The sequence below is a fragment of the Pristiophorus japonicus genome, chromosome 10 (genome assembly GCF_044704955.1).
Source record: "Pristiophorus japonicus isolate sPriJap1 chromosome 10, sPriJap1.hap1, whole genome shotgun sequence".
In the NCBI taxonomy this organism is placed as follows: domain Eukaryota; kingdom Metazoa; phylum Chordata; class Chondrichthyes; family Pristiophoridae; genus Pristiophorus; species Pristiophorus japonicus.
The window spans coordinates 160046535-160069324 of NC_091986.1; the positions used below are offsets into that span (position 1 = coordinate 160046535).

A 22790-nucleotide genomic window follows, 5' to 3' on the forward strand; every position below is an offset into this window, starting at 1 on the left:
GGGTCGAATGACTTGGTGGGCCAGATACGGCTCGTGGGTCATATTTTGCTCATGATTGGTCTGACAGTAGCACTCCCTTAGTACTGTACTGAAGTGTCAGCCTAGATTAAGTTCTCAAGTCTCGGAGTAGGGCTTAAACCCACAACCTTCTGACTGAGAGACAATGGCCTTGATATTAACCCCCGCACAACGGATGGGAGAGAGTTGGTGCACAAATTTTTAAATGGCGAATGCATCCCCAACCCACTGCGAGAGATGGGACATTTCATTAACATATTTAAATCAGGCTCCCTCAGCACAATTGGGAGCCTGATTTAAATTTAACAGTTGTTGGCTGGGTTTCCCAGTGCACAGGAAACCCGGCAGTAAAAGGTAAGTGCCTGTTACAGCACTCCTTCTGGGTCAGGAATGCTCCCCCAACCCCTCAACCCGGCTTCCCCTCTGCTGATCATAGCCTCTCTCTTACCCCTGCCGCGATCGCTGACCTCTCCCGCCAAGCTCCGGTCTCTCACTCCCTCCCTCCTGATTGCCACTCTCTTTTCCCATCGTCCTCCACCAAGTCCTGATCTCTAGTTCCCTACCTCCTGATTGACGCTTTCTTCCTCTCCCACCAAGCCTCATTCTTTCGATCCAGATTGCCAGGGACCATTCACAAGAGTCCCCTGCTGCAGCCTCCTGCTGTTGGTTTTCCCGCCCGACAGCCGGCCAACCTGTCAATTTGGTCGGCTGTTGTGCAGGAAATGGTAGAAAAAATTATGAGAACCTGCCATAATTTTGCCAGGGCCTCCACATTCCCACCTTTGCTGGGTTTTCCCCACTCTACACCGCCTCCCCGTAAATATCAGGGCCAATAGTGCTACTACTAAGTCAAATCTGACTCCTATTAAACCACTAGCAAGTGTTCACAAATGAAATAGGGGGAGAAAAAACTAAATTGAAGAAAAGGTATAATAACAAATGTGGACTGGAAACCTTTAGAATCAAAAAGGAGAATATATTTGAGAGGTTGCAAAACCTCAAGGTTGATAAGGCATTGATTTTTTTAAATCGAAGGTTGCTGAGGACTTGGCTCAGATCAGATCCCAGAAGATTGAAAATTAGCAAATGTGACGAAAAAGAGGACTAAGGAGGGACCATGAAATTATAGACCAGTAAGCCTTACCTAGATTGTGAAGAAATTGTTTGAAATTGTGATGAGGGATCGTGCTAAGGATCATCTTGAAGAACAAGGGCTAGAGATAGCTAGCATAATTTCGGAGTGGGAGGTTGTACTTAACCAATTGACTGGATTTCTTTGAAGAGGTTACAGATGTAGTAGATAGGGATGAGGACAGTGGGTGTTGCATACCTGGATTTCAGGAAACATTTAACACTGTTCCACATAATAGACTACTTCACAATATTTGGGCCATGGGATCAAGGGCAGTGTTAAGACTAGATTAGCAGTTGGCTGGTTGGTAGATAGTGGTAAGTGATGATGCATGGGGAGGTATCTAGGTGGAAGCTGATTGTTAGTGATCTTTTCATGTTTCACATTGGTCACTATTGTTTATAATTTGTCTAAATTTGCAGTTAACAACACATTGGGAGCAATTACAAATAACAACTGCAATGTGCATAACGCCAAAAGGACTCAGAGAAGCTTGGTCTGTGGATGGAGAAGTACCAGATGCAATTTAATATGGAGAAGTGTAAACTTAAGAGATCCAGCAGAGGGAACTATTTTGTTGATTATGTACTAAATGGAATTATGCTTGCGGGGTCACAATAAGAAAAGGAACTTGGGATTATGGTGTTACATTCACTAAAACCATTGGTATAATGTTCACAGGCAGTTAGAAAAGCAAACAGAATATGTATAGCTATTTATAGATCAAGAGTAGTTTCTAAAATTATATTTGGCCTTGGTTAGACTACATCTGGAGTACTGCATGCTGTTTTGGTCTTGATATTATTAAAAAGGGCACTAATTTAATGGCAGGAGTACAAAGCAGGGCCACTAGATTGATTCCAGACCTAAGGAGACAAACCTAAGACAGGTTTGGCTATCCTTGGACTCTATTTTAAAAAGATTGAAAGGCGATTTGATCTAAGTATTTAAGACAACGAGGTGTTGGAGATTATGGATCTGGATGAGATTTTCTGAAGTGTACAAAATTCAAAATCAAGAAGCCATAGTTTGAAAATTGAGACGACAAAAGAAAATGGGAAATTTGTGGAACAGATTACAAGCAGGGGTGATGGAACAAGGATCTCCGACAAGGCTCAAAAATGGACTAGACAAATTCTTGTCGGCAAGTAGAATTCAGAGTTACAGATTTAGAAATGAATCATGGAAATCTTCCTGAATGTTCTACTATATTTATGTCTGTTATGATCGTCACTGCACTGGCCAAATTTTATGAATACAGAAACTCAAAAGTTCTTTCGTCTCCAAAGTAGAGAAATTTAAAAATATGCTCAGCAAGCTAAATATCCAGCAACATGCACTTGATAATCAGCAGAATGTATATTTAAAGGCCACTTACATTTAGTATATGTCGCAGCAGCAGCACCTGGTGGACAATCAGGCAACTAATGGGAAGAGGAGGCTTCTTGACATCTCCATTCTCAACTATAGCGGATGCCAGAATGTGAGTGCAAGAGACAAGACTAAAGCGTTTGTAAATGTCTTCAGCCAAAAGTACCAAGTGGACAATCCCCCTTGAGGTACCCGCCATCATAGATGCCATTATCCAGCCAATTTATTTCACTCCAAGTGACAATAAGAAGCAGCTGAGTGCACTAAACACAATGAAGGTAATGGGCCCCATCAATATCCTGAATATAGTGCTGAAGATCTGCGCACCAGAGCTAGCCCCACCCACCCCCTAACCAGCCAAGCTATACCAATGCAATGTAGAAAATTATACAGGTATATCTTATCCACAAAAGACTGGACAAATCTAACCTAGTCAATTATTGTCCCATCTGCCTGTTCCTAATCATCAGCAAACTGGTGGACTGAGTCATCAATAGTGCCATCAAGCAGCACCTACTCACCAGTAACCTGCTAACTGTCACTCAGTTTGGGTTCCATCAGAACAACTTGGCTCCAGGCTTTATCACAGCATTGACCCGAGGGTTGCCAACTCTGGTTTAAAACTTCCAGTCATTCCAGGAGGGTTGGGAACCATAGCTGGACACTAAAGCGGAGCTCCAGAGGAGAAATAAGAGCAACTGCCTCCAACATTTCCTACATTACTACAGTGACTACACTTCAAAAGTACTTCATTGGCTGTAAAGCGCTTTGGGACGTCCTGGGGCCATGAAAGGCACTATATAAATGCAATTTTTCTGTTCCTTTTTCAACATAAAGGCAGCATTCAGTTTAGCACAACACCAAGCAGCCTTAGCAAAACTAAGTGTTAATCGGAGTCGATGAGAAAACCTTCCAGTGACTGGAGCTATACTTGACGTAAAGGAAGATACTGGGGCCGAAAATGGTGAAGGCCCCCGCCCGTCCAAGTTCCGCCTAAAGGACCGTCGATGGCCACTGAGGTACCGGATGGTACTTTGGGCGGGGTTTTCATCAAAAAGGTCCTTGAAAGGGCGGCGGGCGGCAAAAGAGGGACTTACGTCGCTTATCTGGGCGACAGCCGGCAAGAGCTCCCAATCTCGGCGGCAAAGGCGCTTGCTGCCCAAGTGCCGCCGAGGATGGAGTTGGGCCGATGGAGGGTCGAAGACCTGAAAAGGAAAATCATTAAAAAAAAACATCGGAACACCTTCAGGGGACCCCATCAAGGTAAGTCGTAAAGAAAGTTTTAAAAAATGTTTAAAGAATGGGGCTGTTTATTGACAATTCTATGCTGATCAGCTCCGTTCACAACTCCTTCAATAATAAAGGAATCCATGCCAACATACAACAGCGCCTGGACAACATACATGCTTGGATTGATAAGTGGCAGGTAACATTTGCGCCATACATCTACCAAGCAAAGTTCAGCTCCAACAAGAAAAGGGCCAACCATCTTCCTTTGACCTTACGCCACAACCATTCCCAAGTTCATCACCATCATTATCCTGCATCTGATGCAGCTTCAACACTCAAGAAGCTTGACACCATCCAGGAAAAAGTGGTCCATTTGACTGGAGCTCCTGTCACTGGACTCAGTATCCACCGCCTCTACCATTAGTACACTACAGGATACACTACCGTAACTTGCATGGCTTAGTTTAAGAGCACCTTCCAACTTGATACCAAGAAGGACAAGAACAGGAATAGCATAGGAATACTATCATCTCCAAATTGCCTCCAAGTTACACATCATCCTGACTGGGACATATACTGCCATTCCTTCATTGTCACTGGGTCAAAATCCTGGGATTCCTTATCTAACACCATTGTGTGAGTACTATCAGCACAGGGTCAAAGCAGTTCAAGGAGAAAGCCCAACACCACCTTCTTGGGGCACCTAGGAATGACAATATGGCTTTGCCAGTATCATCTACATGCCGAGAACTAATCAAAAAAAATAATTAGCAGCTAGCCAATTCCAAATCCCTACCTATAATGCCTAAGTCCATGGGCTGAATTTTCCGGTCCTTTGCATTCCGAGTTTCGCCCTGGAGTGGCGTGAAAGATGACCTGTGCTCAGTCGCGATCCTCTGGTCGGTTTTTGCGGCAGTGCTCAGCAGCACCGCTGGGAAGAGCTGCACCGGGTGTGCAACGGCTCTTGTCACGACACCGTCCGAGTTATGACTCGAACCCGACCCCATACGCCTGGAATCGCACCTCGCAATGACTGCCTGGGAAATCCGCATAGCCGTCGGCGGTGATGAAGGCAAAGCGCTGTACAAGTAAGTGCAAGTGTTTGTTATTTTAATTTTTTATGCAATTTGTGTCGTGGTGGCATGGCCAATGTTTTGGGAATGTTTTCGTCTTTTTTAAGTGTACAACGCCTCCCTTCGCACTGCGCCCCCTGACGCAGGGCCCAGATGACGAAGATGACCAAAGCACAGACTATACCCAGCCGGTAACTTTCCTGCCCCGTCTCAGTTTTCGCCCCGAAAACAGAAAAGCCTAAAATCCAGCCCCTTGTATGAATAAAAGTAATGGGAGTCTGTAACTGTAAATAGGTGTTTGAGAGTTAATCTATGCTTCATTTATTAGAAAAGCCACATTTGGAGGCACTAGTTCCTATTGGTGAGACTACTTACTTTATACTGGGTGATGGTTTCTCCACCAGTATGAGGAAAAACAGTTCTTAGAAACCCACATATTCCTAATTCTATTCTAACTGCCCTTTATGCAATTTTAATGGAACATGTGTTCAATCTGGCAATCTCTGTAAGACAAAAGTCCTCCACCAACCTGACCCCGCCACACAGCACTGCCCCCCAGTCATCAAGATCCATGGCGCGGCCCTGGACAACGTGGACCACTTTCCATACCTCGGGAGCCTATTATCAGCAAGGGCAAACATCGACAACGAGGTTCAACACCGCCTCCAGTGCACCAGCGCAGCCTTTGGCCGCCTGAGGAAGAGAGTGTTCAAAGATCAGGCCTTCAAATCTGGCACCAAGCTTATGGTCTACCGGTCTGTAGTGATACCCGCCCTCCTGCATGGCTCAAAGACATGGACCATATACAGTCGACACCTCAAATTGCTGGAGAAATACCACCAACGATGTCTCCGCAAGATCCTGCAAATTCCCTGGGAGGATATCCGCACCAATGTCAGTGTTCTCGATCAGGCCAACATCCCCAGCATCGAAGCACTGACCACACTCGACCAGCTCTGTTGGGTGGGCCACATTGTTCGCATGCCTGACACAAGACTCCCAAAGCAAGCGCTCTACTCGGAACTCCTACATGGCAGGCGAGCCCCAGGTGGGCAGAGGAAACATTTCAAGGACACCCTCAAAGCCTCCTTGATAAAATGTAATAGCATCCGGGAGGGCGCTGAGCACCTCGAGTCTCGTCGCCGACAGCATGCTGAAAACATGCGCAGGCAGCAGAAGGAGCATGCGGCAAACCAGACTCCGCATCACCCTTTCCTCCAACAACTGTTTATCCCATCTGTGACAGAGACTATGGTTCCCATTGGACTGTTCAGTCACCTGAGAACTCACTTTTAGAGTGAAAGCAAGTCTTCCTCAATTTCGAGGGACTGCTTATGATGATGATGTATCATTCCAACAGAGAATAGATTCGCAGACAGCCTCTAGGCACTATCCATTTAGCTCTTGCTTTCACTTTCAGTCTCTGGGTTAGAAAATTTAAATTTTGGACTTCCCCCTCCCCCCAAATCCAATAATGTATTTACAAATGTACTCTTCCATTACATAACTGAATGCACCCTGATCTATTCAATTCACTTTATATTGTCATCATTATCGGGGCTTTTAAAAAATATTTGTTGTTCAGATGTGGGTGACACTGGCAAGGGAGTATTTATTGGCTATCCCTGTTTCTCTGAGGGCATTGAGTCAACTATGTAGTGTGGGACTCAAGTCACGTAGACCAGATTGGGTGTGGTGGCAGGTTCCCTTCCCTGAAGGTCATTAGTGAAAATGACCATGAAAGCTGTTGAATTTTTATAAAACACATGAAAAGTCCATCAGGGAAGGGGACCTGCCATCCCTACCCAATTTCACCTACATATGACTCCAGCCTCCACACTACGCAAACAACTCTTAATGCCCTCATGTCTTACCAATATAGCTCACATCCAAAGAAATTAAATCTTTTTTTATTGAATTCAATTTCACAATTTGCAATAATGGGAATTAAACTCGTTATCTCTGCGTTTCTAATCTAGTGCCATCATTAGAAATGTTTCATTTGTTTGGGTAGAGAAATTAATTTAAAAATTTGGTAAAAATCCTCAATCACTTGCTGGTGCAAAAATATAATGGACCAATGTTACCATGCAATATTTTACTTTCTGCCTTCAGAAAGATTCCTCAATATTTGTTATTGTGAAGCTGACCAAGCAATACTATTGTTGGACTCTTTATGACTGCACACCATCCCACACCCACCCAACTACTGACATCTATAGTTGTTTTACCTGTCTATCTGCCTACACTATACTTCACCCTTTCTGTACATAGTTGGTCACAGATGCATCTTTATTTTCCCCTTGTTTCTGTATTGTATTAGGTATAAAGTTAGGCTGTGAATCTTGTCGTGCACTTTCTTTACACAAACACCGAATAAATATGTAGTACAAAAATAAGTATTAGAGGGAAAATAACGCACAGATATGCAATAGACGAGCTTCAACATTAAACTTGCAAAATACATCAGTCACAAAGGAATGTAGCAAAGGGAGCTTATAGTTATTGACATTCCCCAACATCACAAAGTTGACAGCTGCTTGAGGACAGAGAACTGGTCTAATTAAAGTTCAGTATAAGTAAAGTTTCATATATCCCACCCAGAAGCAATCTGTCAACTAATCCTAATGCATTGAAATTACAGTAGGGGAGAGAAGAAAGGCCAAGCCGAATATAAGAATGGTCTTGAAAGAAAAAAAAATTCAATGATTTAATATTCAGACTTTGAATATATCACAGAATAATTATAGCCACTGTATCTTTCAGTATTATTCATTCCAGGATGTTTAAAGCACAATTGAAATTTGCTATTACGACTTGTGCCATCTTGTAAACTTTTCATAAGAATGCAGCTTTGTAACTCATTTCCAATTATTTATTACTTTCTGTGGAATGAATAGGCACAACAGCATTCTTTGCTATCATTTCATGGCATAATTAATGTGTTGAATGAAACAATCCATTTGGTTTAAAAAAAACAATTTTTAAAATGCTTAAATTATGAAGTTTGGGGAATGAGGTACCAATTATTAGTGAATACACCAAGGACAAGGTAAATCCAAGATGTAGCTGTAAGATTGCCAAGATCACAAAAATAAAATGGGTGAGAAAGAAGTGATGATAAATAGGTAACTAATAGATATTGTGGGAGTTACTGAAACCTGGCTAAAGGAAGAGGTTGGACAAGAATTTCTTGGAACAGCAGGACCTGTGCCGTACGCCATAAATTATGTTGTTTCATCGACCGATCTTCCCGTTGTGAAAAGTTTCCAAGAAAAGTCAGTTGAATACGCTGCAGCGAGCATAATGTTGAATCATGGAACTCAGAAGTTGTGCAGCCAATGGCTTACCCCATCTGCATCAATTAAGTAGATCATTGGCATAATCTAAGTCATAAATACTGAATTTCAAATCCTTTTATTATGCTGAAATTAATTGCGTGCAAAAAATTGTTCGAGTTATGGACACAATCAGCTGCTTTATTCGGGAACATTCTAACTTGCAGATTTTTTTTAACCATTTGTTTAAAAGATGACATCAGTAATTTAAGCTACCAAAAGAGTCTCAGCTTAACCAAATTATTTCTGTACTGTAATTCTATGTGAACAGGTCCAATCTCAGAGACTATGGGGGCAAAATTGCTCCTCGCCTCGATTGGGGGGGGGGATGGTGGCAACCTTCCGGGGCTGAGACTTTTATTACCCGGCCCGGAAGTCCCGCCCCCGATGCGAAACTGAGCCTTCCGCCCCACAGAGCAAGCGGAGCGCTGTGTCTGGTGCTCCACTTCCTTTGGTGACATTGCCGAGGCGGTAGTGAGGCACTGACTCCAGCGCTACACAGATACTCCACTTAGTGCTGACGCGCTACAATGCCCCTCCCCTTGGACTAAAGGGACGGGCCACTGCGCACTCTGCACGGCCTTTTGGTGGCAGCCATTAGACCACCAGGGCAGCTTGAGACTAGGCCAGCAGCTGGGCACCCAAGACGGAGTGCTGGGCTGCATGATGGCAGCCTGGTCCACGCTAGGGCATCCATGGTCGGGCCCACCCAAGAATTGGCCGACAAATAAAGATGGTGGCCCGGGTGCCGCAGGTCACCCCTTTAAACAATACCCCAGGAGCGGATGTCCGCCAGCCTCGCAGTTCACGGGGCTTCCCTGTGGAGTGTTAAGAGGTCGGCCCGGGGTCGACGTGCAAAGCGATGACATCACTGGCGGTTGCGTGTCATCCCGGGGCGGGCACTGCCAGGACAGTGCCTCCTAAACCTCCAAGGCAGCGCCTCCTAAATCTCCGGGGCATTTTCCCAGGAGGCGGTAGCCAGAGGTGATGATTCCGGGGCATTTTCCCAGGAGGCGGTAGCCAGAGATGATGATAACTGGGGGGGGGGGGGAGAGGGTTGGGGCCGGTGATCGATCTGGGGAAGAGATGGGTGGGTCAGGGAGAGATCAGAGGGGAGTCAGAAAGAGATTGGAGGGGACCTTTGGTGATTGCAGAGGGCGCCAGTGATCGGGGGGGGGCAGGGATGGTGATTGCAGGGGATTGCTGATCACACAAGAGTTAATTGCTGAGGAGGTTACAGGTTTACTTGGGGGGCTGGGGCACTAGCGCTCCTCCTGACCCAGAAGCAGGGCTGGAAAAGCACTTAACTCTTTCATACAACAGTCCTCGCATCCCTTTAGCTGCCGGGATTCCCGAGGCCTGGGAAGCTCGGCCGCCCAGCGTTAAATCTGGAACAGAGAAGAAAATCTGAGGCCTCATTAAAATATTTAAATGAGCGACCTGCCTCCTAGGAGCGGGTTGGTTGCCTCCCCGCATCCTGCTTTCGCTAAAACTGGAAGTGGCCGCATTCGGATCATGTACTTCCCAACCGACCCAAACCCACCTGTTTTTTGGTGTTAAAATTCCCCGATATACCGTGAAGTTGAAAACAGAACCTTTTACTAGTCAACAATAATCTCTTACTTCCCATTCCACCACGCAACTATAATGGCCTTAATGCTGGAAATAAGCACTCCCAAGATTGCTAAAATACTTTATTTTATCGAGAAATGAAATATACTCTTCAAATGCTTTGCTGTCTACCCCACAAAGACAATACAACACAGATTAAAGATGTTAATATTTTAATAGTAAAATGTTTTGCTGTTGCAGAGCCCAAATTTCAGAATAAATGATTACCAGTATATATGAGATGAGGCAAAAAATACTGCAAACTCTTAATTTTAAAATGCAATCCACACAAAATCACAATACAAGTTAACACAAACTTGGCACACCTGTTCAGAATTGAAGATAATTCAATATTAACAAAGTCTTACCGTGTTTTGTACATAGGGCAGTCCATAAAACTTTTCCTGGGTTTCTTTTAGTATCTCAGTTGTTGATTTTGGTAAAGGATATTGCCCATGGTAGATCTGATCCAGGACTGAATAGAAGATCTATTTTAAAAGAAAACTGATTAGTGTTACAATAGCTTATTAAAAAGCTAATTTAATACTCTGTATAATTGGTTAGTACAGTTATGGTAAATTTCATTGGTGATCAGGAACCATTTGGTTTATAAGACAACAGTTCCTCTCAACAATGGTCCTATAATATTGCGATGTACTGTAATGGGAATCATAGAATAGTGCAGTACAGAAGGAGGCCATTCGGTTCATCAAGTCTGCGTCGGCTCATTCTAAGAGCAATCCAGTCAGTTCCACTCCCCCCGCTCTTTACTGTATCCCACAATTTTTTCTCCTTCAAGTATTTATCCAATTCCCTTTTGAAGACTACTATTGAATATGTTTCCGCCAGCCTATCAGGCAGTGCATTCCAGATCTAACCACTCGTTACGCACAAAAGTTTTCCTCATGTCTATGTGATGAAGTACTCCAACAGTGCTGTTAGGTAGAGAGTTTCAGGATTTTGACCCAGCGACGATGAAGGAGCGACAATATATTTCCAGGTCAGGATGGTATCAACTTGGAGGTGCTGATGTCCCGTTGTGCTTGCTGCCCTTGTTCTTTTAGGTGGTCGAGATTGTGGGTTTGGGAGGTGCTATCCAAGAAGCCTTGGCGAGTTTATTTATGTAGCTGGTCTATTTACATTTCTGGTCAATGGTGACCCCCAGGATGTTGATGGTGGGGGATTCGACGATGGTAATGCCACTGAATGTCAAGGGGAGGTGGTTAGACTCTCGCTTGTTGGAGCTGGTTATTGACCGACAGTTGTATGGCGTGAATGTTACTGGGCACCTACCTATCAGCCCAAGCCTGAATGTTGTCCACATCTTGCTACATGCGGGCACAGACTGCTTCATTGTCTGAGGAGTTGTGAATGGAACTGAACACCGTGCAACTATCAGCGAACATCCCTACTTCTGACCTTATGTTGGAGGGAAGATCATTGATAAAACAGCTGAAGATGGTTGGGCCTAGGACATGCCCTGAGGAACTCCTGCAGCAATGTCCTAGAGCTGAGATGATTAGCCTCCTACAACCATCTTCCTTTGTAGCTAGGTATGACTCCAGCCAGTGGAGAATGTTCCCCAATTTTACTAGGGCTCCTTGATACAATACTCAGTCAAATCATCATCATCATAGGCAGTCCTTCGGAATCGAGAAAGACTTGCTTTCACTCTTAGAATGAGTCCTTAGGTGGCTGAACAGTCCAATACGAGAGCCACAGTCCCTGCCACAGGTGGGACAGATAGTCGTTGAGGGTAAGGGAGAGTGGGACAGGTTTGCCGCACGTTCTTTCCGCTGCCTGCGCTTGTTTTCTGCATGCACTCGGCAATGAGACTCAAATGCTGCCTTGATGTCAAGGGCAGTCACCCTCACCTCTCCTCTGGAATTCAGCTCTTTTGTCCATGTTTGGACCAAAGTTGTAATGAGGGCTGGAACTGAGTGGTCCTGGCAGAACCCAAACTGAGCATAGTTGAGCTGGTTATTGATGAGTAAGTGCCACTTGATAGCATTGTCGATGACCACTTCTATAACGTTGCTGATGATTGAGAGTAGGCTGATGGGCTTTCTGTGGACAGGACACACCTGGACAATTTTTCACTTTGTCGGTTAGATGCCAATGTTGTAGCTGTACTGGAACAGCTTGGCTAGAGGCACAGCTAGTCTTGGAGCACGAGTCTTCAGCACTATAGGCAGGATGCTGTTGAGGCCCATAGCCTTTGCTGTATCCGTTTCTTGATGTCATGTGGAGTGAATTGAATTGGCTGAAGACTGGTGTAAGGGGATAAAATACGGTCACTAAAGTGGAAGTAGACAGATGGCTAGATGGTCACTAAAGTGGATACTGAAGGAAGTGAACTGATCTGACACATGGTCCAGATTGTAGGGCTTATCAGTATTAGGAGCTTCTGAGGAATCGGGAGTTCCTCTACCTTACGGTAGGGATTGTAATATATCATAAATTGACCGATTGTATGTAAAACTCGCTTATGTATGTAAAGCACGGTTATAACACTCGCTTACAATGGGTTTTAAGCAGGGGAAGCAGCAAAGCTTGCTACACAGCAAAGCTTGATGGTTAATGAACCATCCGTTGTGTTAACCTTAATGCAGACATTCAGTACTGAATAACACATCCACCAAGAACAGGAGGGAGTTAACAGTCTAATGTAGCAACATCTGAAGGGATGTTTGGGAACAAGATAGCAAATCCTGGGAAGCAAGGTTAATTCACACGTCATGAGGAACTGAGGCAAAGTTGACACAACTGAAATACACATTCCGGAAGAGTGACATGTGATGGGAGATGGACAGGTGGGGGGGAACCACTCAGAGCCAGTCTGATGTAACTTCGCTGATAGCAGTAGGCCAATCGGTGGTTTTGTAGGAGGGTCGCACATCTCGGAAATTGTATAACTGTAGATGTAAAACCTTTGTTCTTAGAAGGTTCATCCGTGAACCCTTCCCCTGCATACTTGAATAAAAACCAGTTGAACCAAGGTTTGGTCTGAGTGATTCCGTGGTTGCTATACAGGCGGGTGTCGATTCCTTATTTCAGGGAGACCACCTTGAAGAAGTCTTCTTTTTACCCCAACAACTGGCTTCTGTGATGGTGGGGACCTCAGCAGGAGGCCGAGGTGGATGTGAACACTTCAGCCTTATCTTTTGCATTCACGTGCTGGGATCTGCCATCATTGAGGATGGAAATGTTCATGGAGCCTCCTCCTCCCATTAGTTGTTTAATTGCCCACCACCATTCACAACTGGATGTGGCTGGACTGCAGAGCTTTGATCTGATCCATTGATTGTGGATATACCTCTGTCTATAGCATGCTGCTTCTGCTGTTTAGCATGCATGTAATCCAATGTTGTAGCTTCACCATGCTTTTCTACACTCCTCATTGAACCAGGGTTGGTCCCCTAGCTTGATGGTAATGGTAGAGTGAGGGATATGCCGGGCCAGTGCCGGCAGCTGGTCATTATTCTGTCATTCACGCCCCATCTTGACTAATGTTTTTCTAACTCCTGGCATTACCAGTTAAATTCGACCATCATCCCTTTTGTCTCTCTAATCTCTCCTGCCTTCCACCCTATCACAGACCTTCCCTTTTGTTCTTCCCCTCCCCCTTTCAGTGCTTCTTAAGAATGTGTTTTTTTCTAACTCTCGCCAGTTCTGATGAAAAATCATCGACCCGAAACATTAACTCTGCTTTTCTCTCCACAGATGCTGCCCGACCAGCTGAGATTTCCAGCATTTTCTGTTTTTATTTCAGATTCCAGCATCCGCAGTATTTTGCTTTTGTATGTCAGGCTGACATCTCTCCCATTTTTGGTACAAGCCCCCACTGTTAGTGAAGAGGATTTTGCAGGGTCAACTGGGCTGAATGTGCCTTTGTCTTCTCCGAATTAAAAAAAAAAATCGTTCATGGGATGTGGGCATCGTTGGCAAGGCCAGCATTTATTGCCCATCCCTAATTGCCACTGAGAAGGTGGTAGTGAGCCACCTTCTTGAACCGTTGTAGTTCGTGTGGGTGAAGGTACTCCCACAGTGCTGTTAGGGTGTTCCAGGATTTTGACCCAGCGACGACGAAGGAGCGGAGATATACTTCCAAGTCAGGATGGCGTGTGACTTGGAGGGGAACTTGCAGATGATGGTGTTCCCATGTGCCTTCGGCCCTTGTCCTTCTAAGTGGTAGAGGTCACTGGTTTGGGAGGTACTGCCGAAGAAGATACAGTGCCTGGGTCGATGCCAGATGGTCCGTCTGGTTTTATTCTTATTATTGTTTCTCGCAGTGGTTTGATACAACTGAGTGGCTTGCTAGGTCATTTCAGAGGGCAATTAAGAGTCAGCCACATTTTTATGCGTCTGGAGTCACATATAGGCCAGCAGACTTCCTTCTCTAAAGGACATTAGTAAACCAGATAGAGTTTTATGACTATCCGATAGTTTCATGGTCAGCATTATTGATACTAGCTTTTTATTCCAGATTTATTTAATTAACTGAATTTAAATTCCCGTAGTGGGATTTGAACTTACGTCTCTGGATCATTAGTTCAGGCCTCTGGATTACTAGCCCAGTAATATAACCACTATGGGCAGAACAGTGGCAAATGGAATTTAATCCGGACAAGTGTGAGGTAATGCATTTGGGGAGAGCTAACAAGGAAAGGGAATACATATTAAATGGTAGGGCACTGAGAAGTGTAGAGGAACAAAGGGACCTTGGAGTACATGTCTACAGATCTCTAAAGGTAGCAGGCCAGGTAGATAAGGTGGTTAAGAAAGCATACGGAATACTTGCCTTTGTTAGCCGAGGCAGAGAATATAAGAGCAGGTGGGTTATGCTTGAACTGTATAAAACACCGGTTAGGCTACAGCTGCATGCAGTTCTGGTCATCGCATTACAGGAAGAACGTGATTGCACTGGAGAGTGTATAGAGGAGATTTACGAGGATGCTGCCGGGAGTGGACAACCTTAGCTATGAGGACAGATTGGATAGACTGGATTTGTTTTCCTTGGAACAGAGGAGGCTGAGGGGAGACCTCATTGAGGTGTATAAAATAATGAGGGGCCTAAATAGAGTGGATAGGATGGGCCTATTTCCCTTAGTAGAGAGGTCAATAACCAGGGGGCACAAATTTAAAGTAATTGGGAGAAGGTTTATAGGGGATTTGAGGGGAAATGTCTTCATGCAGAGGGTTGTGGGGGTCTGGAACTCACTGCCTGAAAGGATGGTAGAGGCAGAAACTCTCACCACATTTAAAAAGTACTTGAATGTGCACTTGAAGTGCTGTAACAGGGTTACGGACCTAGAGCTGGAAAGTGGGATTAGGCTGGATAGCCTCTTGTTGGCTGGCATGGACACGATGGGCCGAAATGACTCCTTCCGTGCTGTAAACTTCTCTGATTCTATGATTCACTATGCTACCATTGGAGATTTAAAAAAATGTAAATAAAATGTTTTTTTTTACTTTTTCTTTCTGTCTCTTTTATCTTTTTATCTCTTAATCCAATCTGTCTTTCCCTCTCTTTAGTTTACTTTCTTGATTTGACAGCGAATTCAATATAACTAATACTTCCTGGTTCAGACTCTGTGCCACTCATTGACGAGTCTTGCGCATTGAGGCACTGGAGTTGCACATGGATTCACTCTGGAGCATCCGTGATGCTGAGGATGTCGTGAATAGCACCTTTAGTGAGTTGGTCACACCGCAGGTAAACGTTACAAAGGCAGATAGGGAATGGGTGATCATCAGGCAGAGCAGGAGTAGGAAGGTAGTGCAGGGGTCATCTCCCTCCAAAACAGATACACCGTTTTGGGTACTGTTGGGGGAGATGGCCCATCAGGGGAAGGCAGCAGCTGCCAAGTTCATGGCACCATGGGTGCCTCTACTGCACAGGAGGGCAGGAAAAAGAGTGGGAGAGCTATAGTGGTAGGGGATTCTATTGTAAGGGGAATAGATAGGCATTTCTGCGGCTGCAATCGAGACTCCAGGATGGTATGTTACCTCCCTGGTGCAAGGGTCAAGGATGTCTCGGAGCAGCTGCAGGGCATTCTGGAGGGGGAGGGTGAACAACCAGTTGTCGTGGTGCATATAGGTACCAACGATATAGGTAAAAAATGGGATGAGGTCCTACAAGCTGAATTTAGGTAGCTAGAAGTTAAATTAAAAAGTAGGACCTCAAAGGTAGTAATCTCAGGATTGCTACCAGTGCCACGTGCTAGTCAGAGTAGAAATAGCAGTTTAGTGAAGATGAATATATGGCTTGAGGAATTAAGAGGGAGGGATTCAAATTCCTGGGACACTGAAACCGGTTCTGGGGAGGTGGGACCAGTACAAATCGGACGGTCTGCACCTGGGCAGGACTGGAACTGATGTCCTAGGAGGAGTGTTTGCTAGTGCTGTTGGGGAGGGTTTAAATTAATATGACAGGGGGATGGGAACCTATGCAGGGAGACAGAGGGAAGTAAAATGGGGGCAGAAACAAAAGGCGGAAAGGAGATAAGGAAAAGTGGAGGGCAGAGAAATCAAAGGCAAAAATCAAAATGGGCCACAGTACAACATAATTCTAAAAGGACAAACACTGTCAAAAAATACAAGGCTGAAAGCGCTGAGTCTCAATGCGAGGAGCATTCGTAATAAGATGGATGAATTAATTGCGCAGATAGCTGTTAACGCACATGATGTAATTGGGATTACGGAGACATGGCTCCAGGGTGACCAAGGTTGGGAACTCAACATCCAGGGGTATTCAATATTCAGGAAGGATAAACAGGAAGGAAAAGGAGGTGGGGTAGCGTTGCTGGTTAAAGAGGAGATTAACGCAATAGTAAGGAAGGACATTAGCTTGGATGATGTGGAATCGGTATGGGTAGAGCTGCGGAACACCAAAGGTCAGAAAACGCTAGTGGGAATCGTGTACAGACCACCAAACAGTAGTAGAGAGGTTGGGAATGGCATCAAACAGGAAATTAGAGATTCGTGCAATAAGGGTACAGCAGTTATCATGGGTAACTTTAATCGACATATAGATTGGGTTAACCAAATTGGTAGCAATACGGTGGAGGAGGATTTCCTGGAGTGTATAAGGTATGGTTTTCTATATGGTTTTCGACCAATATGTCGAAGAACCAACTAGAGAGCTGGCCATCCTAGACTGGGACTTGTGTAATGAGAGAGGATTAATTAGCAATCTTGTTGTGCGAGGCCCCTTGGGGAAGAGTGACCATAATATGGTAGAATTCTTCATTAAGATGGAGAGTGACACAGTTAATTCAGAGACTAGGGTCCTGAACTTAAAGAAAGGTAACTTCAATGGTATGAGATGTGAATTGGCTAGGAAAGACTGGTGAATGATACTTAAAGGGTTGACGGTGAATAGGCAATGTCAGACATTTGAAGATCACATGGATGAACATCAACAATTGTACATCCCTGTCTGGCGTAAAAATAAAACGGGGAAGGTGGCTCAACCGTGGCTAACAAGGGAAATCCAAGGAAGTGGCATATAAACTGGCCAGAAAAAGCAGCAAAGCTGAGGACTGGGAGAAATTTAGAATTCAGCAGAGGAGGACAAAGGGTTTAATTAGGAGGGGGGAAATAGAGTATGAGAGTAAGCTTGCAGGGAACATAAAAACTGACTGCAAAAGCTTCTATAGATATGTGAAGAGAAAAAGATTAGTGAAGACAAATGTAGGTCCCTTGCAGTCAGAATCAGGTGAATTTATAATGGGGAACAAAGAAATGGCAGACCAACTGAACAAATACTTTGGTTCTGTCTTCACTAAGGAAGACACAAATAACCTTCTGGAAATACTAGGGGACCGAGGGTCTAGCGAGAAGGAGGAACTGAAGGAAATCCTTATTAGTCAGGAAATTGTGTTAGGGTAATTGATGGGATTGAAGGACAATAAATCCCCAGGTCCTGATAGTCTGCATCCCAGAGTACTTAAGGAAGTGGCCCTAGAAATAGTGGCTGCATTGGTATCATTTTCCAACATTCTATAGACTCTGGATCAGTTCCTATGGATTGGAGGGTAGCTAATGTAACCCCACTTTTTTTTTTAAAAGAGGGAGAAAACTGGGAATTATAGACCAGTTAGCCTGACATAGCTTGACATGAGGAAAATGTTGGAATCAATTATTAAAGATGTAATAGCAGCGCATTTGGACAGGATCGGTCCAAGTCAGCATGGATTTATGAAAGGAAAATCATGCTTGACAAATCTTCTAGAATTTTTTGAGGATGTAACTAGTAGAGTGGACAAGGGAGAACCAGTGGATGTGGTGTATTTGGACCTTTAAAAGGCTTTTGACAAGATCCCACACAAGAGATTAGTGTGCAAAATTAAAGTACATTGTATTTGGGATAATGTATTGACGTGGATAGAGAACTGGTTGGCAGACAGAAAGCAAAGAGTAGGAATAAACGGGTCCTTTTCAGAATGGCAGGCAGTGACTAGTGGAGTACCGCAAGGTTCAGTGCTGGGACCCCAGCTATTTACAATATACATTACTGATTTAGACGAAGGAATCTCCAAGTTTGCAAACGACACTAAGTTGGTGGCAGTGTGAGCTGTGAGGAGGATGCTAAGAGGCTGCAGGGTGACTTGGACAGGTTAGGTGAGTGGGCAAGTGCATGGCAGATGCACAGTAATGTAGATAAATCTGAGGTTATCCACTCTGGTGACAAAAACAGGAAGGCAGAATATTATCTGAATGGTGACAGATTAAGAAAAGGGGAGGTGCAACGAGACCTGGGTGTCATGGTACATCAGTCATTGAAAGGTGGCATGCAGGTACAGCAGGCGGTGAAGAAGGCAAATGGCATGTTGGTCTTCATAGCGAGAGGATTTGAGTATCGGAGCGGGGAGGTGTTGCTACAGTTGTACAGGCCACACCTTGAATATTGTGTACAATTTTGGTCTCCTAATCTGAGGAAGGACATTCTTGCTATTGAGGGAGTGCAGTGATGGTTCACCAGGCTGATTCTCGGGATGGCAGGACTGACATATGAAGAAAGACTGGATCGACTAGGTTTATATTCACTGGAATTTAGAAGAATGAGAGAGGATCTCATAGAAACATATAAAATTGTGATGGGATTGGACAGGTTAGATGCAGGAAGAATGTTCCCAATGTTGGGGAAGTCCAGAACCAGGGGTCACAGTCTAAGAATAAGGGGTAAGCCATTTAGGACCGAGATGAGGAGAAACTTCTTCACTCAGAGAATTGTGAACCTGTGGAATTCTCGACCATAGAAAGTTGTTGAGGCCAGTTCGTTAGATATATTCAAAAGGGAGTTAGAAGTGGCCCTTACGGCTAAAGGGATCAAGGGGTATGGAGAGAAAGCAGGAATGGGGTACTGAAGTTCCATGATCAGCCATGATCATATTGAATGGTGGTGCAGGCTCAAAGGGCCGAATGGCCTACTCCTGCATCTATTTTCTATGTTTCTATGTTTCAATCTGATTGGTTGAGGAGATATATAGCTGCTTGTCCCATTCACACAAATCCCAGATGCTCTCTAGAGATCACTATGCTTTTTGCCTTTCTAATTTACAGTAGGTTCCAGTCTACAGTAAGCAAAGCCTATAGCCTAAGTCTTTGGGCAAGTACAAGTGTAACCGCTGAGTGCAAAATCCATCCCAGCATGTACTATGAGTGCAGTTCTGATACGAGTAACAATGGTCATGTGCTCATCTTGTACCACCTTTTCTTTACTTAAGGATACGGTAATATAGTGGTTATGTTACTGGATTAGTAATCCAGGAGCCTAGACTAATAATTTAGGTGGAGCAGGCTCAAGGGGCCATATATTCTACTCCTGCTCCTATTTCTTATTTAAAAACCCATCAGTTGGGAGGAGGAGGCTAGTCCCGCAGGATTGAAAGTCACCTCCGCATTCTGTTTCAGGCATGAGGTCAGATGAGTTCAGATAAATTGCCTTTATGAAATTAACCAGTTAAAATCTTTGTGTTACATTTAATATATTAAATAAATATCATGTTCTATTTTAATTGTACAATACATTTGTATTTTCCCACTTCCCCTTTTAAAGTCTTCCTCTGTTGTGTATTATTGGAGAGAGAGTAAGTCGGTGACTTGCTTTCAAACCTCTGCCAAATGTTCCCTGTAACAAAGTGTGCAGCGGTGGTCCAAGATGACTACCTTCAGTTTTTCCTCCGGCATTAAGTTAAGTGTGTGTAAAAGCAAAGGTATGAAATTGCATCTTATTATTCACTGGCATAACATACTGTGTCACATTCATTTTGTTTATTAACAATTTATCTAAACTGAGGGGAAGAGAAAGTTTACATATTTCTTCAATAGTATCACATTTTAAAAAAAGGCATTTTATCCAACGACTAGGTTTATTAACATTGTGATTACAGGCATAAAAACATAATAGATAATCTTTCTGGTTTTCCAAAGTACAGCCATATTCCAAATAATGTTAACCAAAAAAGGAGCATTCTAAATTTACCAAGGCGGACAAGCACTAGTCCATAGAGAGTCCTAACTCTGCCGACTCATTCACAGGACCTTTACTGATGGACCTAGAGTGCCCCACACGATGCAAAAGTCTTAACTCAGTCAGGAAATTGAATTCAGCCGATGGAACTAGTGCTGGTTAATATATGGTTAATCAAATACTGGCATTCAAATATTATAATTCAGGCTAGGATTAGTATGAAAGCCTTTAGTCTGTGATAATGTGACTGTATATTTACCTACCTGAAGTTGCAGGTCTGCAGCAGCACAAACCTTCTTAGATTCACAGAGCCGGGAAACCATATTCTGAGGTAATGGCTGAAATGGTATTTGAGAAATGCACAATATTTATTCATAATAATTTTCTGGAAGAATTAATCTTTGCTTTCTTTAATATTAATATATTCTATACTGCTTGTATGTCTCTTGGTTGCATTGTTTAATAAACCAGCAAGGTTATAATAGTGTAACCATATTTTCTAAACCGAACTGGCCTCAACAACTTTCTATGGTCGAGAATTCCACAGGTTCACAATTCTCTGAGTGAAGAAGTTTCTCCTCATCTCGGTCCTAAATGGCTTACCCCTTATTATTAGACTGTGACCCCTGGTTCTGGACAACAAATGTGCATATAATTATCGTGGATCAGACATAGAAACATAGAAAATAGGTGCAGGAGTAGGCCATCCGACCCTTCGAGCCTGCACCACCATTCAATAAGATCATGGCTGATCATTCCTTCAGTACCCCGTTCCTGCTTTCTCTCCATACCCCTTGATCCCTTTAGCCGTAAGGGCCATATCTAACTCCCTCTTGAATATATCCAATGAACTGGCATCAACAACTCTCTGCGGTAGGGAATTACATAGGTTAACAACTCTGAGTGAAGAAGTTCCTCCTCATCTCAGTCCTAAATGGCTTACCCCTTATCCTAAGACCATGTCCTCTGGTTCTGGACTTCCCCAACATCGGGAACATTGTTCCTGCATCTAACCTGTCCAGTCCCGTCAGAATTTTATATGTTTCTATGAGATCCCCTCTCATCCTTCTAAACTCTAGTGAATATAGGCTCAGTCGATCCAGTCTCTCCTCATATGTCAGTCCTGCCATCACACTACTGATACGCATTCATGCACCTGCCCGCCCTCCCCTCCCCGCCAGTGACTGAGGTCACACCTGATCCCCCCACTGTCCCAGTGACTGAGGTTACACCTGACTCCAACACCCCCTCCCCCACCCCATGACTGAGGTCACACCTGAACCCCCCAGTGTCTAGGATAAGTCCATCCCCCCGTTCCCTTGGTGCCTATGACCAGGCCCTCCCCCGCGGCCTCCACCTCATCCGGTCCGCACTCCCAGACACTTCTGGTGTCGACAATCCAGCAGCACGAGCCCGGCCAGAAACTCAAACAATAAACGGCACATGCACAGAAAAACCCAGTCACGCATGCGCAGTGAGTCACTCTGGCCAATGTACAAGTTATTGTTTAATTTAGCCATAGAGCAGCAAACTGACAGCTTAGAGAGTATACTCATTGTACAGGGGTACACTTCAGGGACGAGTTTTGTGAGGGACTCTTCGGGGGACAGTTTGCCCGGGAACACAGAGGGGTGGAAATTGCGGTCAGAGGATTGCCGCGGACGAACGCTTCCAAATCACAAGAAAACTCCGCACTTACCTGCTGCCTCCGGACCTTCAAACCTTTGTGCTCCTGGGCCTGCAGGCGTACACCTGCGTAAAGGTCCACGTATCCCAGGGGCGCATGTGGTTCGCAAGCATCCCTGGGATCACGTGGGCCGGGCCAACCAATGTCAAAGGGGGATTCCTATTATGCTTATGGAGATTCCATTTACATGCAGAATCCCCATAAGCATAATAGGAATCACCTGAAAAATGCATTTTCACAACACTGAAATAAAAATAAATCATCACCAGTTCAAACTTATTTAAAATACCATTTAATTAAACATTTAAAATAAAAATTAATTTTTTGAAAATAAATTTAAACATTTTTAAACGGGGCGAAAATAACCTACACTAATTTTCTATGCTTCTAAATGTAAGGGAATGTTTAAATCATTTAAATAAATTTATTTTATAATTTATTTAAATCCTTACACTGGTAAAAAAAAAAGGCCTACGCCTGCTTTTACCAGGCGTAAGAGTTTGGTGGATATTTGCTGGGCAGTAATTGGGCAAATAGCCCAACTCTGCGGCAGCAAATTTCAATTTTCAGCGGGTGCGAACGATCTGTCAGGCTGAAACCCAGAACTTGCGGGGCACTTACGACGATGTACGTTGTGCGTACGCCATCATAGGCCCTGTAAAATCCAGCCAGTACCTCATTCGGGGATTGTCCCGGTAAAAGGGGAGTGCATGGTCAACCTAGGCTACAACCTAATTGGTTGACTCCCAATTATGTAAGTGTGGATAGTCTCTATACCAATCCAATACCTAGACAAATGCAAAGCACAAAACAGTCCATAATACAGCATTAGTTGACAATCACATGCGATAAA

General features: G+C 44.2%; 1 protein-coding gene across 1 annotated transcript in view; it reads right to left on the bottom strand.

The window, feature by feature from the left end:
* Positions 1–22790, bottom strand: part of LOC139275151 (mitochondrial intermediate peptidase-like) — a 306230-nt gene that overhangs the window by 69664 nt on the left and 213776 nt on the right. The window contains exons 15-16 of the mRNA XM_070892217.1: positions 20514–20588; positions 10142–10261 (exon numbers count right to left, since the gene is read on the bottom strand). Of these exons, the coding sequence (XP_070748318.1) occupies positions 10142–10261; positions 20514–20588 (195 nt within the window). The remainder of the gene's footprint in view (positions 1–10141; positions 10262–20513; positions 20589–22790) is intronic.